This window comes from Pteropus vampyrus, unplaced genomic scaffold (assembly GCF_000151845.1).
Source record: "Pteropus vampyrus isolate Shadow unplaced genomic scaffold, Pvam_2.0 Scaffold390, whole genome shotgun sequence".
NCBI classification, from domain to species: domain Eukaryota; kingdom Metazoa; phylum Chordata; class Mammalia; order Chiroptera; family Pteropodidae; genus Pteropus; species Pteropus vampyrus.
Window position 1 is genome coordinate 1,523,142 of NW_011889171.1, and position 21,581 is coordinate 1,544,722.

The 21,581-nt window shown below is 36.7% G+C and overlaps 1 protein-coding gene across 6 annotated transcripts in view; it reads left to right on the forward strand.

Moving 5' to 3' along the window:
• Window positions 1–21,581, forward strand: part of DOCK11 (dedicator of cytokinesis 11) — a 178,262-nt gene that overhangs the window by 62,906 nt on the left and 93,775 nt on the right. For 5 of the 6 annotated variants that reach the window (XM_011380184.2, XM_011380187.2, XM_023523307.1 and 2 more), the window contains exons 10-16: window positions 5,553–5,636; window positions 8,996–9,136; window positions 10,326–10,538; window positions 15,699–15,821; window positions 17,277–17,359; window positions 20,053–20,175; window positions 20,381–20,457. In XM_011380184.2, the coding sequence (XP_011378486.1) occupies window positions 5,553–5,636; window positions 8,996–9,136; window positions 10,326–10,538; window positions 15,699–15,821; window positions 17,277–17,359; window positions 20,053–20,175; window positions 20,381–20,457 (844 nt within the window). The remainder of the gene's footprint in view (window positions 1–5,552; window positions 5,637–8,995; window positions 9,137–10,325; window positions 10,539–15,698; window positions 15,822–17,276; window positions 17,360–20,052; window positions 20,176–20,380; window positions 20,458–21,581) is intronic. The other variant, XM_023523309.1, reaches the window with a different exon arrangement.

Below are 21,581 nucleotides of genomic sequence, written 5' to 3' on the forward strand. Positions count from 1 at the left end.
TGTTTTTTTTAAATTAAGTTTATTGGGGTAACATTGGTTAATACAATTATATAATTTTCAGGTGTACTTTATAATTTGACATCTTTGTAGTCTATTGTGTGTTTACCACCCAAAGTCCATTTTCCTTCAGCTACCATATATTTGATCCCCTTTACCCACTTCGCCCTCTCCCTACTCCCCTATATTTGACCCCCTATATTCTGTCTACCTCCCGCCTCCTCTCCAATGCCCCTATCCTGTGGTAACCACTAGTTTATAGTCCATGTCCATGAGTCTGTTTGTTTGTCCTGTGCAATTTTTTGCTTTTAGGTTTATATCCCACATATAAGTGATATGTGATTTTCAACTTTTACTGTCTGACTTATTTTGTTTTGTATGATTATGTCAAGGTAAATCCATGTTGTTGCAAAAGGCCATATTCTATCTTTTCTTGTGGCTGAGTAATAGTCCATTGTAAATATTTGCCACTGCTTCTTTATCCAATCATCTATCATAGGGCATGTCGGATGCTTCCATGTCCTGGTCACTGTGAATAATGTTTCTGTAAACATCAATGTGCAAATATCTTTTTGCATATGGGTTTTCAAGTCTTTTGAGTAAATATCCAGTAGAGGGATTGCTGGATCATATGGTAGATCAATTCTTAGTTTTTTGAGGAACCTCCATACTGTTTTCCATAGTGGCTGTACCAATTTGCAGTCCCAACAGCAGTGTATGAGAGTTCCTTTTTCTTCTCATCCTCTACAGCATTTGTTATTACTTGTCCTGTTGATTATAACTGTTCTAAGAGGTGTGAGATGGTATCTCATTGTGGTTTTGATTTGTATTGCCTTAATAGCTAGCAATGTTGAGATCTTTTCATATATTTGTTGGCCATTTGGAAGTCCTCTAGGGAGAAGTGTCTGTTCAGGTCCTCTGCCCATTTTTTGATGGGATCATTTGTTATTTTGTCGTTATTGAGAAATATGAGTTACTTGTATATTTAGGATATTAAGCCCTTATCGGAGGCGCTGCTTGCAAATATATTTTCCCATTCGGATGGTTGTCTTTTCACCTTATTGACAGTTTCTTTTGCTGAGCAGAAGCTTTTTGGTTAGATATAGTCCCATTCATTTATTTTTGCTTTTACTTCCCTTGCCTTTGAGGTCAAATTCATACAATCCTCTTTAAGTCCAAAGTTCTTGAGTTTACTTTCTGTTTTATTCTATGCATTTTATTGTTTCAGGTCTTATATTCAGGTCCTTAATCCATTTTGAGTTAATTTTGGTGTATGGTGATAGTCAACAGTCCGGTTTCATTCTTTTGTAGGTGGCTTTCCAGTTTTCCCAGCACCATTTATCGAAGAGGCTTTCCTTTCCCACTGTGTTTTTGGCTTCTTTGTTGAAAATTATTTGCCCATATAAATATGGGTTTTCTTGTGGACTCTCGATTCACTTCCACTGGTCTGTGTGTCTTTTGCTGCCAATACCATGCATTTTGATTACTGTCACTTTGTGGTATAATTTGAAGTCGGGCGGAGCGATGCCTCCAGCCTCGTCCTTTTTTCTCAGGATGGCTTTGGCAATTTGGGGTCTTTGGTCCTTCCTTACAAATCTGATGATTTTTTGTTCTATTTCTGTGAAAAAATGCCAATGGGATTTTGATGGGGATTGCATTAAATATGTATAATGCTTTAAGTAATATGGTCATTTTTTTAACTTTTTTTTTCTAATCCAAGAACGTGGAATATCTTTATATTTCTTTGTATCTTCTTCGATTTCTTTTAATAGGGTCTCATAGTTTTCATTGTATAGGTCCTTCACATGTTTTGTTAAATTTATTCCCAGATATTTTATTGTTTTTGTTGCAATTGCAAAAGGAATTTTTTTTCACTTTTTTTCTGACACTTCATTATTAGAGTATAGAAACACTATGGATTTTCGAATGTTGATTTTGTATCCAGAGATTTTATTGTATTTACTTATTGTTTCTAGTGGTAGTCTTGTGGAGTCTTTTGGGTTTTCTATTTGGTCTGTTTCTCCCTTTAGTTCTGTTAGTAATTGCTTTACATATTTAGGGTCTTTCTGATTTGGAGCATAGATACTAATAAGTGTCCCTTAGTATCTTTCTTTACCTTTTTTTTTTTTATTTTGAAGTCTGTTTTGTCTGATATTAGTACTGCTACTCCCGCTTTTCTCTGAATGCCATTTGCTTGAAATATCATTTTCTACCCTTTCACTTTGAGTCTATATTTTTCTTTGGAGCTGAGATGTGTCTCCTGGAGGCAGCATATGGTTGTATTTTGTTTTTTGATCCATTCTGCAACTCTGTGCCTTTTTATTGTTGAGTTCAGTCCATTTACATTTAGGGTGATTATTGAAATATGAGGTATTCTTATAGCCATTTTATGTTTTGCTTTCTGGTTGCTTGGTGTTTCCATTGCTTCTTTGTCTATGTGTTTCTTTTTTCTTTATTTTGGTTGGCTTTTGTGGGATTTGCCTCTGGTTCTTTTTGTTTTATGTTATATACTTCAGTTCTGAATCTTCTGTGTGTGGTTACCATCACGAAAATGAAAAGGATAGTTATATAGAAACATCCGTTGATTTTCTTCTGTGCGTGTCTTATCTCCATTCCCCTTTGCAAATTTAGATCTTCAAATCATCCCCTTTTTACTCGTTATCTCAGTTAGTCCCTATGTATGCTGATCTTTCATTATTATCTTGTTATAACAGTTCCCTCCTTATTATTTAAGCTTATAATGCCCTGTTCTTAGTAAGAATTGCACTCCTATGCTTCTATTTGCCTAATATTCACTTTACTCCTAGTTAAGAATTTTTTTTTTTTTTGGTCATTTTGTTTTAGGTGAGCTGACCCCTTTCAGTATTTCCTGCAGTTCAGGCCTCATAGTGGAGAATTCCCTCCATTTTTGTATGTCTGGAAAGGTCTTTGTTTCTCCTTCATATCTGAAGGAGAGCTTAGCTGGATACATCATGCTAGGCTAGTAGTTCGTTTCACTTAATAATTTAAATATTCGATTCCATTACTTTCTGGCTTGTAAGGTCTGCACTGAGAAGTCCGGGGATAATCTACTGGGTTTTCCTTTGTAAGTTACCATTTTCTTCTCTCTAGCTGCCCTGAAAATTGTCTTTGTCGTTGATTTTTCATAATTTTAATATGATGTGTCTTGGTGAAGGCCTTTTTAGGTTGAGATAATTGGGTGTTCTGTTGACTTCTTCAATTCCAAGCTCCAGCTTCCTTAGATTTGGGAAATTCTCGTCAGCTATTTGTCTGAAAATGCTTTCTAGTCACTGCTCCTTTTATTCGCTTTCGATAATGCCCATTATTCTGATGTTTCCTCTCCTGATGGTATTAGCTAGTTCTTGCATTTCTCTTTCATTATTTTTCGTTTTTAGCTTTCTTTCTTCTTCCTTCTGATTTATTTCTAAATTTCCGTCTTCAATATCACTGATCCCTTTCTCCATTTGGTTGACCCTATTTCCCAAGCTTGCTATTTCATTTTTCAACTCTTGCAATGTGTTCTTCATATCCAGTAGTTCTATTTGGTTCTTTTAGAGGGTTTCAATCTCCTTGCCCTGCTCATTTAGTTTTTTCAGTTCCTGAAATTGTTGATATGACTCGTTTTGGAACTCACTGAGGTTTTTCAGAAGTAGCATCCTGAATTCTCTGTCTTTTAAATTTCATATTTCTCTGTAAGCTTATTTTCTGGAGATTTTTCCCCTTCTTTCTGAGATGCCCTGTCACCTTGGTTGTTCATGATGTTTAATGGACCTTTTCTCTTCCTGGGCATTAAGGGAAATGTATTCTGCTTTTTTTCAGAAAGAAGATTTATTATGTAAAAATCTCTCTTTAGCCTGCTGCAAAGAAGACTCTTTTCTTTTGGTTTCCATTAGGTGGCGTCTAAGCCTCTTGGATCCCTGCTTTATATAAAGCCTTATAAATGCCTTTTTATTTTCTGATATTTATTTAATCACACTCGCTACCCTCAGTTTCAGTCCCTGTCAATGCTTGCAAGAGTTTCGGTAGCATTTGCTCCGATTCCCCTAGGGCTGTGCAGTGTTTGGTCTCGGAGAGTATTGGCGGAGGGGCTCTCTGGGTTGGTGGTTTGGGGCTGCTGCTGAACCTCGATTTGAAACCGTGGCTGGTAAAAATCAACTGTTGTTTTCCTTCCGTCCTGCTTCTCTGCTTTATGCCCTGAAGCCTGGGCCCTGCCGCCGGCTGCATGCAGCTCACAACTCTCCCAGGCAGGGCTGTTCAGAGTACCTGTTGCTCCTTCTCCCCTCCCTCTCCTCCTGCAAGTAGCTCCGGCAGCTACGAGAGGCGGCTTCTTTATTTCTCCCAGTCTACCACCCAGCACCCGGGGTTTTGATCTGTGGTAGCTCTTCTGTGCAGATCCCATGCTCAGACATGCTGATGTGCAATTTGGGTGTTTTGTGTTGTTTTGATGTTAAGCTTGTTGTTTCAAGGAGAGAGATCTGGGGATATCTCTCATTCCACTGTGTTTTCAAAGATCTTCCTAAAAAAAAGTAGTTTTGATCTGTGGTTGGTTGAATCTGAATATGCAGGGCCTTGTTTACTGTATGTTATTCATAAAATAAATATTTTTCTTTCAAGTGGCTATTGATGCAGGTTGACTATGATGTTTAATATAATGATTTGTATATATTGATTTCCTATTCAAATCATATACATGTGTATATGAATAATTTCATCAGATAAAGATTTTGGTGAATGGATATCATTTGCGTTAATTACTCTACTCTTTGGAGTTTGAAGTAAGCAAATTTTGAAAGTGTAGCGGTGATTATCACACGTAACTTAGTGGGTTACATATTTTATTTTATGGACTCTATGCTGTAATTAGAAGGTTTAGTAACCCATTCATTTATTTAAATACTTGTCAAGCCTATTTATTTTTACTTTATTCCTCTTCCTGGACTATAAAATTAGACAAGTTTAAAAGTTATTTTTTTATATTTTAAAATTATCCTTCTCTTAAGCTTCAAAGCTATTCTCCAAAATTTAGGAGCATACTGATGATCCCCTGATCTAGGCTTTCTGTGGTTTTATAGATTTTAATGTATCCCCTATGACTCTTTGTTATTCTGGACTGTACAGTCCATTATATTTGTCCTAAAGTGGCAGAATCAGAATTGTATATAATATTCCATGGCTAGCACTATAGATATATAAAAGATAGTGTTTTTTCTTTCGTTTATTTCTCTTTTGTATCTAAAGTCTCTTGGATTCCTTTTTTGTACTACTAAGGGTTGAACAATATTCTCAATGTTATGAGAGGAGCCTAGAGAGTCTAAGAACCTAAGCTGTAGCTTATCATGGGCCATAGTGGCAGTTACTCTACACCAAGAAAGCATTCTTTATTCTTTACCCATCTTAAGTACATGGAAATGGAGAAGGGTAAATTTTTGAATATGTGTCAGATTGCTAGTTTCACATAAACTATGTATTTAAATGGTATTTAATACTGTTTTAAAGGAAATAATGTTTGGTGTATATGTGCCTGTATACAAATGCATATTAAAATTTTTTTTTAGTATGGAAGAGAAACTGAACAGCTGAACAAACTCAGTAGAGGAGATGGAAGACAAAACCTCTTTTCTTTTGATTCGGAAGTTCAGGTATTAATAATATATTTATTTTCTAGAATTGTTGCTTATTCGTAAAAAAACAGTATCTTTTAAATGCTGAAATCACCAATTTTTGCACCACTGGGCAGTACTGATTGCTTTATATTTGTCTAGTTCACTTTGAACAGGTAGCTTAACAACTGACTTCACTCAAGGACTGTCACATATGTAAATAGTTTAGGACTGAATATATATGGTTTTCTTTCCCAGTTCCCTATATTCTTTACACTTTATCTCATGCCTCAAAATGGATAAATTCAAGAATCTTTAAAGATGGTGTCAGTGCTCTTTTCACCCATTAAATGCAATTGTAGTCGAATAACAGTGAGTATCTGCAATATAGAAGAACACCAGGTCATATGAGACAGGTGATTTATTTTCCAGTTTTGATGTAGGCCTGTAGAACTGGGATAATTTTTCATGTCTGGCTTACTCACTTTTAGAAGAAAGTGGTGTGAGTTTTTGTACATGTATATTTTAACTTTTTTATGAGAGGCACTGTACAAAGAGATAAGCAATTAATATTTAATTTCATGGTATTTTCTAATTAAGTTGCTGATTTGTTTAAATAAAAAAGTCTACAGTATTTTTAATTATTACAAATATTTTTTTCTAACAGAAAAATTTCGTGAGAAAGGAAATCATTTGAGCAAAGATGAATTTTTTATTTTTCTACTTGAGATTTCTAATTAAAATCTTTGGGATTTTTTTTTGAAATAGAAAAGTATACATTATATAAGCATTACAGTTTTTTTCTCAGTGAAAGTATATCATGGGAAAGACTGATTTTGTGTCTTCTTTTTGCTTCATAGTTTCCTAATTACAATTTTTTAATTGTAAAACTATATAGTCTGTAAATAATGCAGAAAATTTTCTTTAATAAAAATATCACATGAGAAAATAAAGTTAATTTGGGGAAAATTTGTCTTAATTGTTTCATCTTTACTTTCCCCCATATCATTATTACATTGTGTGTGTAAGTTATGATTTTTTAAAAAAAGTTTAGCAGGCTTCCAGAATGTTAGTTCTAAGATATTTATTCAGAAATTTCCTCGTTCCATGCGTGTCTGAGCCTTTATTTCCCTCCCTCCCCCAACCAGCTTGCTGCCCCATGATTGAGCTTTAATTGGACATGTCAGCCCCTTTTATTGTATACAAAGAAGCCAATTGACTGTGGTTGGAACTCAATCCAGTATCTTTAAAACATTTGTGTTGTGGTGTTTTTGTGGTCATGGAACTGAACTAATTTTATGTTTGAATTGTTTATCAGTGATCTACAAGTGAGAAAAAAATCATAATTGCAATGAAACTTTAAGGACAAAAAAAATTTGAACTTAATGTTGATTATAGAAGGTAGTCTCTCCACAGAAATCCATGTTGTATGTGCTGAGTACCTTTTTTAGGTGAAGTGCCATCCTATAAATATTAGCCTTCTCTTTTTTCCACAGTTCAGTGTTTAAAGATATGCTTTCTATCACTGATCTTAGAGAATAAAGAAACTCTTACTGACTGAAGAGGGTGGCTCTAACTTTGAACTGCTAGGGAAGGCCATATGTCCCAACATTTGTACTTAGAGGCATCAGAAGGAAAAAGATTTTGGGGCTGGGGTGGTTTAATCCAGTTTCTCTTCACATTCCACTGTCTGCATAAGATAGAAAGGAAAGCAGATAAATGGGCAGAAATTAGAATTGATCTCCATGGCAATGACTCGCTTCTGGCTTCACAGATACATAAGTCTTCAAGGGGAAGCTGTCTAGTCCCACACATTTGTATTCCTTTTGTAGATGAATAGATTGGGGAGGGTAGTTGTGCTTTCAGGTATGAATATCATATTTTAGGCCCTTTTAATTTTTAAGGAGGATTTTGTTAGTGATACAGGTTAGGTCAGAATGGCTATAATTATCCAAAACACTTTAGGCATAGTACCTGTTTTGACTTAAGTTGCTTTGGCAGTTGAGAAAAATTCTTGTGTTTCTTGGCTTGAGTTTTCCATGTTAGCAATATTTTCTGCTCATATTCACCCAATCATTTCCTACCTACCATGTCCCTGGGCTTAATGAAAGTACAGTAAGTTGTTCCACAATCTATACTATCCCTCCCATCTGTGAACAGAATGTGAGTCTGTTCAGACATTTTGAATTAACAGACAAACTTATGTTGCCTGAGCTGTGTGAGTTGAGGAGGAGTCTATGAGTTTCTTTGGGAAAGACAGATTCCTTCTCTGGTAGGAATTCTTGACTCCCAATATATATGTTTAAAGTTTTAAAGTCTTTTATAATACCAAGATCTATAGCTATATATCCATGGTGGCCGGGGTACATCCCCCAGCTCTGTTAGAAGCTGAGCTCAGTGTTTCCTAAGCAGACGCCTCTCTTCTCCCTCTGTTCATCATTTAATTGTAGGTGGCTACCAGTGTTCCAATCTTGTCCTCCTTCTCAACCTAGTTGCCACTGACTCCCAAATCCAGATCTCCAACCCAGACCTCTCCTATTTTTCCAACCACTTACTAACATCACCTCAAGCTCAACACATCCCAAACAACTCATCATCTGTACTCATTCTCCCCTGTATATGCTGTTCATCTTTATTTCAAAATTAAGTTCATAATATCACAATCTACTGAATCTTCCTAGATAGAGACCATTGTGTAATTTTTGAGGCCTCCCATATCCACTTATGTCTATTTTGCCTTCTGCACAGGTCATAAAAGAAACAAAACTCCTATCATCCTGGAACATTTATTTTGTGGGAAAACAAACAATAAGCAACTAAATAAATATTAAAAAATAATGTTAGAAAACTAGATCGAAGAAAGGGAGTATAGATTCTTGGAGAGTGTACAGCTTTTTTTTTTTTAATAGAGAGTTAAGGAAGGTCTCTGGAAATGCCAGTTGAATGAAATGGGAGAATAAGCCATGTATCTATGTGAGAAAAGAGAGTTCCTGACAGAACAGCAGTACAAAGGCACTGAGGTGAGAGTGTTCTTGGTGTGCTAGAGAAATAACAGGATGCCAGTGTGGCTGGAATAGAAGGTAAGGGAAATACAAAAATGGTAGGAGATGAGATCAGAGGAGTGAGAAGAGGTAGGAATTCATGTCATATGGGGCTTTGTAGGTAATGGTACACAATTGTTCATTGCCTTAGATCAGAGTCTCATCATCTCCCTCCAGAATTTCTTTGTTTTTACATTAGTCTAAAAGTTCTACAAAGGCTTGTTGAATGAAAAAATAAGAAGGGTTCAAAATGAAGAATGGTCAGAGAACTGTTGGATTCTGCATTTTTTCTTATAAGTTTATATTAATATGAATCTTGTTTTCTTTTGGAAATGATTCATGTTATGTGTCTTTTAGAGGTTGGACTTCTCAGGAATTGAACCTGATATAAAGCCATTTGAAGAAAAGTGCAATAAACGTTTCCTGGTAAATTGCCATGATTTAACTTTCAATATCTTGGGTCAAGTTGGAGACAATGCAAAAGGACCACCCACAAACGTACGTATGACTTTTCCTTCTACCTCCTTTAAACCAGTGCATTAGGGAAACTCCTTTCTTTTTTATCACTGAGAACTAATTTACTGGATGAAAATTCCATTGCTACATGTTTTGATAAATTTGGCGTGGAAGAATTTCATACATGTCTGTCTTTTGCCGAAATGTGTCTTCATCTTGAGGAGAATTATGAAAGTCTTATCTATTCATATAGAGATAGAGTAGGCTCTCAAGAGGGACATGTCCCCAGAACCTGGAAAAATCCTCAAATTTGTGAACTCTACTAGAAAATGTGACTTCCTTGAAATTGGCTTATAGCCATGAGTAATGAACACCAGAGCCATGCAGGGGTACAGATGCTGTGCAGTCAGCTAGCCTTGCTCACTGTTCTCAGAGTAAATTCATTTTGTTCTGCATAGAAATTTCTAATTATTAGCTATCACAGATCATTTGAGTTGCTCAGAAATACTTGAAACTATAAATATAATATTGCCAGAGAGACTGCATTTTGTGTTCATCTTGGATTTTTGGTTCTAGTTTTGTCTTTGGAAAATATCTACAATGATTTATTCTCTAAAAAGTAGCTGAAAGGCACTAGCAGACTTTCTGTGTGTAAAGGGTTAATCTTTATGCCATCTGGCATGAAATTTCTCTTTGTGACTAGCTTTCAAATGCCATCTGTAGAGAGGAATCATGTCTTCCAAAACTGCTGATGGGGCAACAAAGCTTTTGTCAAGTAATTTGATGTTGAATGACATAGTTCTTATGAAATGTATAATCCAGTAAGCTGTAACATAACAAAAAGGAAGATGTATTTCTACTATATAATATTGGCATTATTTTCAGGTAATTTCAATAAACCTGTAGAGAATTAAATTTTATTCATAGAACAATTAGTGTTCTTTCGATTTGACTTCTGATTTCTAGTTATTTTAAAACATGTATAATTTGTGAAATTATTTACATCTGATGAAAGCGAAAATTTGATAGCCTGTTATTTAGAGTGTTCTTTCTTATATGCAAATGAACTATAACACAATTTTTAGCTAAATGTTGAACTCAGGAACTGTAATTCTGGAAACTTGAGGAATAAAAAAAATTATTTTGTAATTTGTGTCCCTCACCCCACTCCACCTATTAGTTTAAAAATGGAATTGTCAAAAAAAAAAAAAGGAATTGTCTTCCTTCCCAGGTCGAACCATTTTTTATCAATCTTGCCTTATTTGATATAAAGAACAATTGTAAGATTTCAGCTGACTTCCACATAGACCTGAATCCTCCATCTGTCCGCGAAATGCTATGGGGCACTTCAACCCAACTGGCCGGTGATGGAAATGCAAAATGCTCTTCACCCGAGTCTTTCATTCACGGAATTGCTGAATCTCATTTACGCTACATAAAACAGGTAAAGAATGAACTTTTAGATTTGGTAGCACCTTCAGAATTTAAAAAAAAAAAAAACAGACACTCTTGGGTTATATCATTGTTTCAGGCCAGTGTTTTCATGGACATTCCACCTCTTGCAAAGTCTATGTATATAGGTGTTTTTCTAATGACTGAAGGTGGAGGGAAAAAATGGAAACCAGCAAATATGCTAGTAATATATTGGCAAAGTAACATTTTCAATGGGACCATGATATGAGTCTCAAAGGAAGTATTTTGTGAGATAGAATACAGGTAACACAAAAACACACAAATATACACCTACAGATGTAGACAGACAGATAGACACACACACACACACACACACACACACACACACACCCCAGTCATGTGCATACTTCTGAGCAAGGCATTAGGTGCCTGAAAGGCTTGTTTTAAGAAAAAAATTGACCCTACAATAACCTTCCATCCCTAATTCCCATTTCCATTATGATTAAGTAGTTTTAATGGAGCATAAAGGCTCTTTATACAAGGAGTTCTGGATGAAAAGCAGTGGGAGGAAACTGCTTATGTCTCAGCTGTAATGCTATTCTCTTCTGTCCTATCTGGTGCAAGGAATCCCCTTTAGAAAGAGCCTAAGTTCACTGGCATTTTGACCTCTGACCAGACTGGCAGCTATGAGGTTAAGCAGAGCAGAATTGATTGTCTTCTAGACTTTTGCAACTGAAAGGAAATGAATGTGGCATAGAATTAAAGTAGAAAGAGGCATAAGAACAAAGGAGCTCAAATTGTAAGGAGATTTATTTTTTCCCAACATAAAAATGTTCTTTTTTCTCTGATTATAAATATATATACATTATTATGTAGAAAATTCAGACAATACAAAAAGTATAAAGAAGAAAGTAAAAATCACCACCCATAGATGACAACTATTAACATCTTGGTGAACATCTTTCTAGACATCTTTGTTGTGTTTGTATAAACACATACAGTTTATATAAGAGTATATGTAATGTGTATCATATTCATACTGTTTATACGCACTGTATTCATTTAACATGTTTGTCATTCTATATCAATATTTCTGGATCAGTTGCATTCTTATTAAAGGCTAATATGGTATTCCATTGATTTAGCTAATTAAGATATTTCTAACTTTTGGATATAATAAATAACAATGCATTGAACATCCTTGTGCATACATGTTAGCTCATTTGTTTAATCATCTTCTCCTTAGAATAATTTCCAAACATTGGGATTATCAGGATCAAAGGTTATGCTCATTGATAGAAATTGCCAAATGGCAGTGGAAGACTACATGTGCTGTCACTACCCTCTTTAGGCTATAGATGCGATCTGTGGTAGCATTCCCCTACGCTGTCCCTTGTTCTCTTATGGTCCCTTAGTTTGTTACCCAAGACTAGTTTTCACATATGTGAATATTCCACTACAATGGCCTGTGCTTCTAAAAGAGAGATTGAGCAAGTTCAGTGTTATAAATTTTTGAGAACCTGCTATTGACTAATGCTTACAATTTACCACACAATATCAAATAAGTTATTTTAAACCAATTACATATTTACCATATTATTTCAATGTACTCAGCTGTATGTTCAATGCAAGAAGTTTAAATTTGTGGTTTCAGGCATCATCCCACTTTTAATTAAGGTCACGAAGAAAATCAACATTTTTTGAATATCTATTCTATGCCAGAATTTTCTTCTGGTATCTCATGGAATCATCATGTTCTTGTGAAATAGTATAATCATTGCTGTTTTGCAGATGAGAAAATTGCAGTTCAGGGAGATTAAGTAAGCTGTCCACCATTACTTTGCCAGTAGTGGTGCTGGCAGAATTTGAACCTAGGTCAGTTTGAAAAAACTCAAATCAACAGTATTAGGCAGAATGTAATTAAGTGGTAAAGTATATAACATAATGGTACTACAAGAGTTTGGAATGTGAGGAAGGGTCAGTTGTCGGGAGTTAATTTAAAAGACTTTACAGAAGATATAGGACTTGAGAGAGGCCTCAAAGAAATAGATGAGAGCAGGACAGGGGGGAATGATGGGCAGTGACCTCAAATGGCTTTATTTGTATCCTTTTTCAAATCAGCTAAAGATATCAGGAAAGTGGTTGTTTACTTAAAATATTCGAACATTTTATTTTGAAGAAGTCTTTTTCTCAACTTCTTCCTGTTTCAGAGTAGGAAGCAGTACTATGTAAGAGAGAGATTGAAAGTAGGTAGATACTATTACTATCCCTATTTTACACATGAGGAAAGTGAGGCACAGAGCAGTCAAGTGGTTTGCTCAAGATCACAGAGCTAATAAGATGAGGAACAAGACCTGAACCTAAGTCTAGCAGGCTCCCTAAAAAGCCCAGGTGTTTACCCCTATGTTGTACCATTTTTTTTGTCACCCAGAGGGAAGCAGCCCAGTTCCCCAGCACTCCCAGAAAGGTCTGTGTGGCAGCCCGGTTTTTTTCGAACAAGGCTATTCAAGTGGTGCCATTATTTATAGGAAGAGGCAGCTTCCAGGGCTTGGTGGATGGTGGGTGTTTGGGGGACATTCTAGGCCCTCTGCATTTGTTCCTCGGAGTCTTTCTCTACAGTAGCTTCCTGAGGAGCAACAGAATGACTGTAGGAAATGGAAGAAGTTGGGTCCATCGAGTAGTTTTGCCACCCTGACAGCAAATGGTCACTGTGACCAGTCACTTCACTCTCAGCCTCCTGGCAGTTCCTTCCCAGATGCCCTGACAGAGCTCAGTCTCCTATGTTTGCCAAGGTTGAGTTGTGATTGTAGGGGTGCTACTGACTCCTTGAGGGTCTGCCTCCTTGTGGCTCTGCTGGAGGAAGCAGTTGTTGAGCTGGTGAAAGGGTGCAGAACTCCCTACCACAGCATGCCTTGCCATGCCCTAGGGGACTATATAAGTTATTAGGAACTGGGTGGGGCCTGTCCCATTCTTTTGAAGGAGGGAGAATTGAAGTAGATAAGAGTCACCCTGTGTGGGAGCAGGCACATCCACACTCTGTTGGTGAGAAGGGAGGGCTGGGCCAGAGGCCTCGTCCTAAAGGGCCAGACTCCCAGCCCATTCAGGCTTCCTGAGGTTTCTCTGGCTACCTTTTGCATTTGGGGGACAGGGCAAGGCTAGAAGCTGGTTGCACAAAGGCAAAACAGCTTTAAAGAGTATTCCCATACACTGAAATTCCTGTTTAGTTAAAAAATGAACATCTCTCTGCCCTAGCATCCTTGTTTGTCAACTGGAGGTAACGTTAGTACCTGCATCCCAGGACCGTTGAGAGGCTCACACAAGGCGTGCCATCCTGGAAAGCACTTTGGCACTGGACCAGGCCTACTGTGTTTGCTCAGTACCATGTGGCTGCTAGTAGGGGCAGCAGTAATAGCGATCACAGATAAACAAGTAAAAGCAGCTTGCTCTTATCAATTACAAATCGTTTCAAATTATAATACTCATTGCTGACATCAGTGTGTGGAAATGCCGAGAGTACGGAGAATGGGGAACCATAGGTGCTCAGTGGACATTAGCTTTGGTGGTAATCAGTATTACTGTTCTCATCCAGCCTCATTGAGTGAGATATTGGCTGCATGGGCCTCAAGGCTGAGAGGCAGTAAAGCATAGGGCATATAGTCTGGAAGCCCTGACTACAATCTTTTTTGCCCACTTAATTGCTGCATAAACCTCTCTAAGCCTCAATTTCTTAGTCTTTAAAATGTGTATATCATAGTGCTTGCTTTGAGGGTTTTTATGAAAACTAAATGAGAAAATGCATGAAAATCATCTAGCACACTTATGTCACAATCAGTAAGCTTGAGATTATACTCAAGGCAGTCTGTCAGCTGCATCTCATAGCTTGAGCAGCATGTTCCTGGCAGTCCCAGAAATCCAGTTCTGTGACCTTGAAATGCTTTGGGCCACTCTAGTAATAACCAGATACCTAAGGTACATGACTTCATTTAATCCATATAAGAAATTTAAGCAGTAACTAGAACTATCATCATTCCCATTTCATAGATGAGAAACCTAAGATGTAGAGAGGATGTGACTTGCCTGAACCCATAAATGGTGGAGCCAGAATTTGAACCCAGGAAGTTTGCTCCTGAGCAGTTTTTAACCACTTCGTTCATGCTTGCTACTTGGTGATTCAAATCCAGATCAGCCATTACCAGGGATCATTATAAGCTGTTGGACTGTGGACGGAATTTCTTTTTGTTTTACACTCAGTTTTCTCTTCTGCCCTGTCTACCTCAGAGAGTTTTCTATCTGGAGCAAGTAAGATAATGTGTCGGAAATGCTTTGAAAACTGGAAAGCACTATCTTAACACAGTTGGTAATATATCAAGTAGAAAAAGCAAAACTTGGTAGAGTCCCAGTGATGGATTTTTCCACTCGAATTCCTTTGTGTGGTGCTCCTTTAAACACATAATCAACTCTCAAGCTATTTGGAAGGTATATTTGGAAGGAGCTGAGCTAGACAGGGGATGGCATGGTTGTTCCATATGCATTTAAAGAAAACTGTAACTTTGGTTGCATCTATTAGTACCCTTAAAGTTCATAGGAACAAAATGAGGTTTGGATCCTCTGTCCCCTGCCTTTACATTGAAAGCCCCAGAACTCTACCTGCCACAAAGGAATGTTTTCTATAGGATGATTTAGTTTTTATGTTACACAGTTTGAAAACTGTTATGCAGAGCAGTAACATATTTTCCTCCTCTTAGCTGCAATTAGTATTAATTGTGAGTGAATTGCTCTGGAGTTACATGCAGCTACATTTAAAAATGCTTATCCAGTTTCACTTGAGATGCATACTATTTTATCACATGCCAATTAAGCCAAACAGTACACATTGTATTAATTAGGTCCAAGAGTGCAACTTGCAAATACAGCCAGACACAAGAGGCTAAGCAGGGAGGGTGACACCTGCACTTTGGGGACTAATAAATATGAAGTTCATGACAAAATAGAAAATCTATTTTGAAAGAAATATCAGGAACTTGGAAAACTGTATGAAAGCAAATGCTATCTATTTCCAGGGTCCTGGACATGATCCTATGTTGACTATCAACAGTCTATGCTAAACATACTACTAGGAATCATTAATCAAACAACTGAATATATGAGGTTTCATTAAAAAAAAGGTCTAATGGAAGTCATTTTCTTCCAGGGAATTTTCTCAGTGACGAATCCACATCCTGAAATTTTTCTTGTTGCGCGAATTGAAAAGGTGCTCCAGGGAAACATTACGCACTGTGCAGAGCCCTACATCAAAAATTCAGATCCAGCAAAGGTATTTGTAAAGATTGTTTGTGAACATGTCAGCTTAATGTTGAATTTGCCTTTTACTGATATTCTAAATGGGATTGTCCGTGACTCTTAAAAAAAACACACAAAAAACAAAAAACAAACTTTCTCAGCATGCAGAATATTCTGAAAATATTATATACTAAGTGAGTATGCATGCTAAAGCTTGATCATGACTTTTTTCCCTTTTCATTTATGTTCAGTTTACATGACAATCTGATTTCTGCTGGCTTATCAAAATAAAAGTTAAAGGTTTTCAGCAACATCTGCTCATTGACACTCTGTCCTTGACAATAGCCACCCTTTTTTTACTCTCAGCTCTACAGACAGCCTTAGAATGTCAGAGCTGAGAGGAGAAAAGATGATCCAGTCCTACAGTTCCCAAATGCCAGTCTATACTCAAATTCACTCCTTTATGACGATGAAGTGAGAAAAGAAAGACAAGATAGTGAGCAGTTCATGAAGTTAAATGTATTCGATTCAAAAGGCTATCCTTTAATCTGAGATTTTTGCCCTTCCTACTTTGTAAATGTAACACTTATCTTTCATGAAGTGTTAGTATAGTAAGTGGTAGGGATTGTTTTTACTGTTTCATATCTTTAAATGGCAACATTAAAAGTCAGCAACCCATGTACACTCAAATTTCTAGACCCTGAAATCTAAACTTATGGAAATTATTGATTGAACCCTCTGCTTTCATGAGAAAACCGAGGCCCAGAGAGGGAAAGCATTCATAGCACAGTTCATAAGCAGGTCTCCAGCTACTGAGTATATATGAAGAGTCCATCTGCCGTATGTGGTATTTAGTTGTGTATCTGAATAGCGTTTATGACCTGGAAGATGCTGAGGAGACATGTGACTAATTTGTGAAGGAAAAAATGTCTCAAGGTTATAGATAAAAGCCTTTAACATTTACTATCTCTAGAGATAAGCATGCAGCCAGCATTTCTCAGCCTGTTGAGATTCTATAGGCAGTTAATCTCCTTTGTCATCTCCCAGTGCCTGTGCATACAGAGGTTCCTGCCCACACCAAACTAATTGCATTGACTCTTGGTCATTTGGCTTTTATCTTGAGAGTAAAAAGATCAACTATATCCAGAACAAACTTCTCCAAAGCATGATCAGTGGCTGCCTGCTCATGTGTGAAGGGAAATGCACATTAAAAAGATTTAAAATTTAGTCCAAAACATGCCCTATGTCTATTTGTCTTTGCATATCTTGATGAAGGCTCTGTTAATGGGAAAACATAAAACCTTTAAGGAATACCAGTTTAGTGTTAGAATTCAGGTAGCCAATTTGTGTTGTGGTTTATTTGTAGCTACTATATATTTTTCCCCCCAGATTTTGATGTTTTATATCAGTAAGTTGGGGAAACTATTTTTCCTGTGAGTCCCTGGTAGTTCGAACAAATCTGAGCCCATCTTCTTATTTTTGACCCTAGACAGCCCAGAAGGTGTACAGGACAGCTAAGCAAGTGTGCAGCCGCCTTGGACAATACAGAATGCCCTTTGCCTGGGCTGCCAGGTTTGTACATATATAATCCTGACCCTTCTGCTCATGCTTACATGTTAAATTGAGAGCTGTTGTCCTTACCAGCAGCATTTAGCAGTCTGTTTCTGACAAGCCAGTTATATCTTGGGTCATCTGGGATGTGGCTTAGTTCCTTTAAGCTGCTCTAACAAATTACTGTAGACAACGAGCATGTGGCTTAAATGACAGACATTTCTCACAATTCTTGAGACTACAAGTCCCGAGATTAGGATGCTAGTATGGTTGGGTTCTGGTCAGGACTCTCTTCCAGGTTGGAGACAACTGACTTCTCTTTGTGCCCTCACATGGTGGAAAGAGGACTGACAAGCTCTCTCGCCTCTTATTAGGGTACTAATCTCTATCATGAGGGCTCCACCTTTATGACCTAATCAACTCCCAAAGGTACCACTTTCTGATACAATCATCTTGGGGATTGCATTTCAATATATGAGCTTTTGGTGGATACAATCATTCAGTCCATAACAGAATTTAAATTTTTTTTCTCTTAGAATTTGCTCTGCATTGAAGACTCTTCCATTTCTTCATATGTCTTGCTTCAGGGAAATTTTCTTTGGCTTGGGTTACTGATGTGACTGACACATTTAATTTTATTGCGTTTTAAAGCAGAACTTATTTGCTAAAGTGATAGAAGTTTTTTTTTCCAGAAAACCAGAAATTGTAGTGAATTATGTACATGCAGTATGCCCACTATTTCAGAATTGGCTGGGTTTATGTTTTGAAAAACTATCACAGAGTAATTCTGGAAAACAAAAAATGAGAAGGCAAAGAATGTAGTTGTTAAGTGCAAGTATGTAATTAATGTAGATTTTCTTGCTTTCTGCTGACAGATTCGGCAAACCCCTCAGAGGTAGTGAATTTGGAAGTGTGTTATCTCTATACCACATATCTTATGGTAGATTACATGTTTTTCACCCAAACTTGCGAGTCTATATACAGCGATGATTTAAAATGTGTTCCTTACTTATCTCACCTTTGAAGTACAGGTTCATTGGCTTGTTTGTGGTACAGCCAGTACAGCTCACTAGAACTTCTGGGGAAAGAGCACCATGTTCTGAATAATTCAATTATGTCCAGTAGGTGCTGGGGAATAGCATAAGGGTAGGAGAGTCTAAGTTAATTAACTCTTCTGTCACTTTATAATCATTTAATTTTTTAGAAGGTCTCAAAATGCATTGTATGTTGGTAAATGAAAAAGCACATTGTCTTTGTTCTACAGAATAGTACAACATGATAGCCAAGGATAGGTAAATTGCAGAGTGGTAGAGGGCAGTATATTTAGGCATTAAAGGTGAAATGTGGCTTGTAAATATAAGCATACTTAGTGATGCTCCAGCCTGAAAAGTCAATTGCTGCTGCTGCTGCTGCTGCTGCTGTTATTATTTATAGTCGCTGAGTGCTAACTCTGTACAAGGTGGTGGTCTAAGTGCTTAATGTATACTTTCTTAAGAGGTGGGTACTATTATCCCCATTTTTGAGATGAGAAAATTGAGGCGCAAAAGTAAAAAAAGAAAAAATCTTACCCAGGTTTACACAGCATGTCTGTGAGCAGGGATCTGAGCCTACTCTAGACCACTGTGGCATACTGCCATAGCAGTAGCTGCTTCATGCTGTTTTGCCAGTAGAAAGATTAATTTTAAAATCTTCAAAATTAGAAGCTTTGATGCCCAGTTCTGATGAGGAATTATGCTATTTTTTTCCTTCCTGAATTATTTTAGTTGTCAGCAGTGGCAGGAACTCACTCTAGAGACTTGGCTGGAGTATTCAAAAGATGTATGATAAACGCCTGTTTACTGAAAATAAAGGAGGTATGCTTAAAAGTAGGAACAGTGGTTAATGCCTATAACCGCATCTGCAGAAGTTCTATCAGAGAAATTATGTTTCTGGCTATCGCTGCTTTTAGTTTGTTGGATACTTACACATTATTTCCCATTTTTTTTGCAGTAAAATAGCTGCTTAAAAATGGGAGGGGGTGAAGGAATAATTCAAATTCATATTGGAAACTCTACATGTATTATAAACTCTATAAATTGATCTTAAAGATCTAATTTAAGTGTTATCAACTTTGAGTTACACTTTACCTTTGATGAAAACGTGCTCATTTTACATGTCCAACTTGACGAATTTTCACAAACATATACAGTCATGTAACTACCACCCCATCCAAGATAGAGAACATGTAAATCACTCCAGAAAATTTCCACACATTTCTGTCTAGTCAGCCATCTCATCCCCACACAAGCAAAAACCAGTCTAATTGTTATAATTATACATGACTTTGATCTATTCTAGACCTTCATATAAGTGGAATCATGCACCCTTGCATTTGATTTCTTCTGTTCAGTCTGTTTTTTTTTGAGATTCATCCATATTGTGGTATGTATCAGTTGTTCATGTTGAGTAGTAGTCCATTGTATGAATACACCACTATTTGTTTATCTGTTCACTTGTGGGTGAATATCTGAGTTGTTTCCAGTTTGGGGCTATAACAAATAAATCTGCTAGGAACATTCATGTACTATGTGGAATGGTAGGATCATAGAGTAGGTGTATGCTTAATTTCCTGAGAAACTGCCAAATTATTTTCCAAAGTAGTTTCACTAATTTTATCATTGTTTATCAATCCTGTAGATTTAAAAAAAAACAAAAACCTTCTGTTGCTATTTTAGACCAATTTTCAAAGATATTCAAGGCTCTCTGGATCTGGATGGGAGATTTTCTCCTTTGTATAAACAAGACAGTAGCAAGCTTTCAAATGAAGACATTCTCAAGTTCCTCTCAGAGTACAAGAAGTAAGTGTGTGGAGTTATTTCAATAAAGCAATATAATAGATGAATTATAATTAAAATGATGAATGTGAGCCATATATGAGAGAAACTGAATGCTTAATAATTTAAGTTTGAAAAAAAGAAAGAAAATTTAAGTTTGCATACAGGGTAACCAGTGCATTTAGTAATCATAATTTTTAAGTATAAAATATTCTTATTTTACACCTAGGCCAGAGAAGACCAAATTGCAGATTATTCCTGGGCACCTAAACATCACCATAGAATGTGTTCCTGTGGATTTATCAAGTAAGAATTCATATACTGCAAATAAGCCTTAAGGACTATATCTGGATCTCAGTGTTTTATATTTTCTATATTTTTCTTGAGGTTTACATGGTGTATTAGTTTTTAGGGCTGCTGTAAGAAAGTATTGCAAACTGGGTGGCTTAAGATGAGGGAAATTTATTCTTTCATGGTTTTGGAGGCTAGAAGTTAAAATCAAGGTTTATGTTCACAAGCATTCATGAGTACAATGCTCTAAGGAAGAATCATTCCTTGCATGTTTGTAGCTTCTGCTGACTCCTGGCAATCCTTGGCAGACTTTGGCTTGTAGCTGTATCACTCCAGTCTCTGCCTCTATCATCACATGGCTATCTTCCCTTACCTAAGAGCACCGGTCATTAGATTTAGGGCCCACCCCTAATCCAGTATGACCTCATCTTAACTAATTTCATCTTGCAAAGACCCTGTTTCCAAATAAGGTCACATTCTGAAATTCTGGTGCACATGAATTTTGGGGGGACACTAACTCAACCTGGTGCATATGGTGGTGAATAGTTACAGAAAGTTTATCAGATGCTGTTAAATATATAATGTGTTGTGAATGTGTCCTGGTCACTTTCTACTGCCTTTTGCCTTGGATAAGTTTCATCAAAAAGTTCTTTTATTGTCTACAGATGAGGATCTAAGATCCCAAGAGAAAAATAGACAGAAAACACAAAAGACACTTTACAGGAAATGAAGTGGCTAGTACATATTTGAAAAAATGTTCAACCATTTTAATGCTACTAATGAAATTAAAACAGCAAGATGCCTTTGCTCATCTGTCAGCTTTACAAAACTGTTTAAAGTGACGCTGGCTACGTTTTGGCCAGGCACCATCACCTATCACAAGCCGGAGTGCAATTTGTTAATAGTCATCTATAGAAGTCCATAACTAAGGCATTCTAATTCTGAGATTCTGTCTATCCATTTATTCACTGAATAAGAATTTATTGAGTAAACAATTATTGAATACCTACCAGGTGCTTTAAAATTATGGAAATTAAAGTCTAGAGGGAGCGATAGACAAAAAATAAGAAAACAAATGAGTAACTAATTTCAGTCTGTGATTGGGGTGGGATGCTTTAAAAAGTGTGGACGAGGGGGCT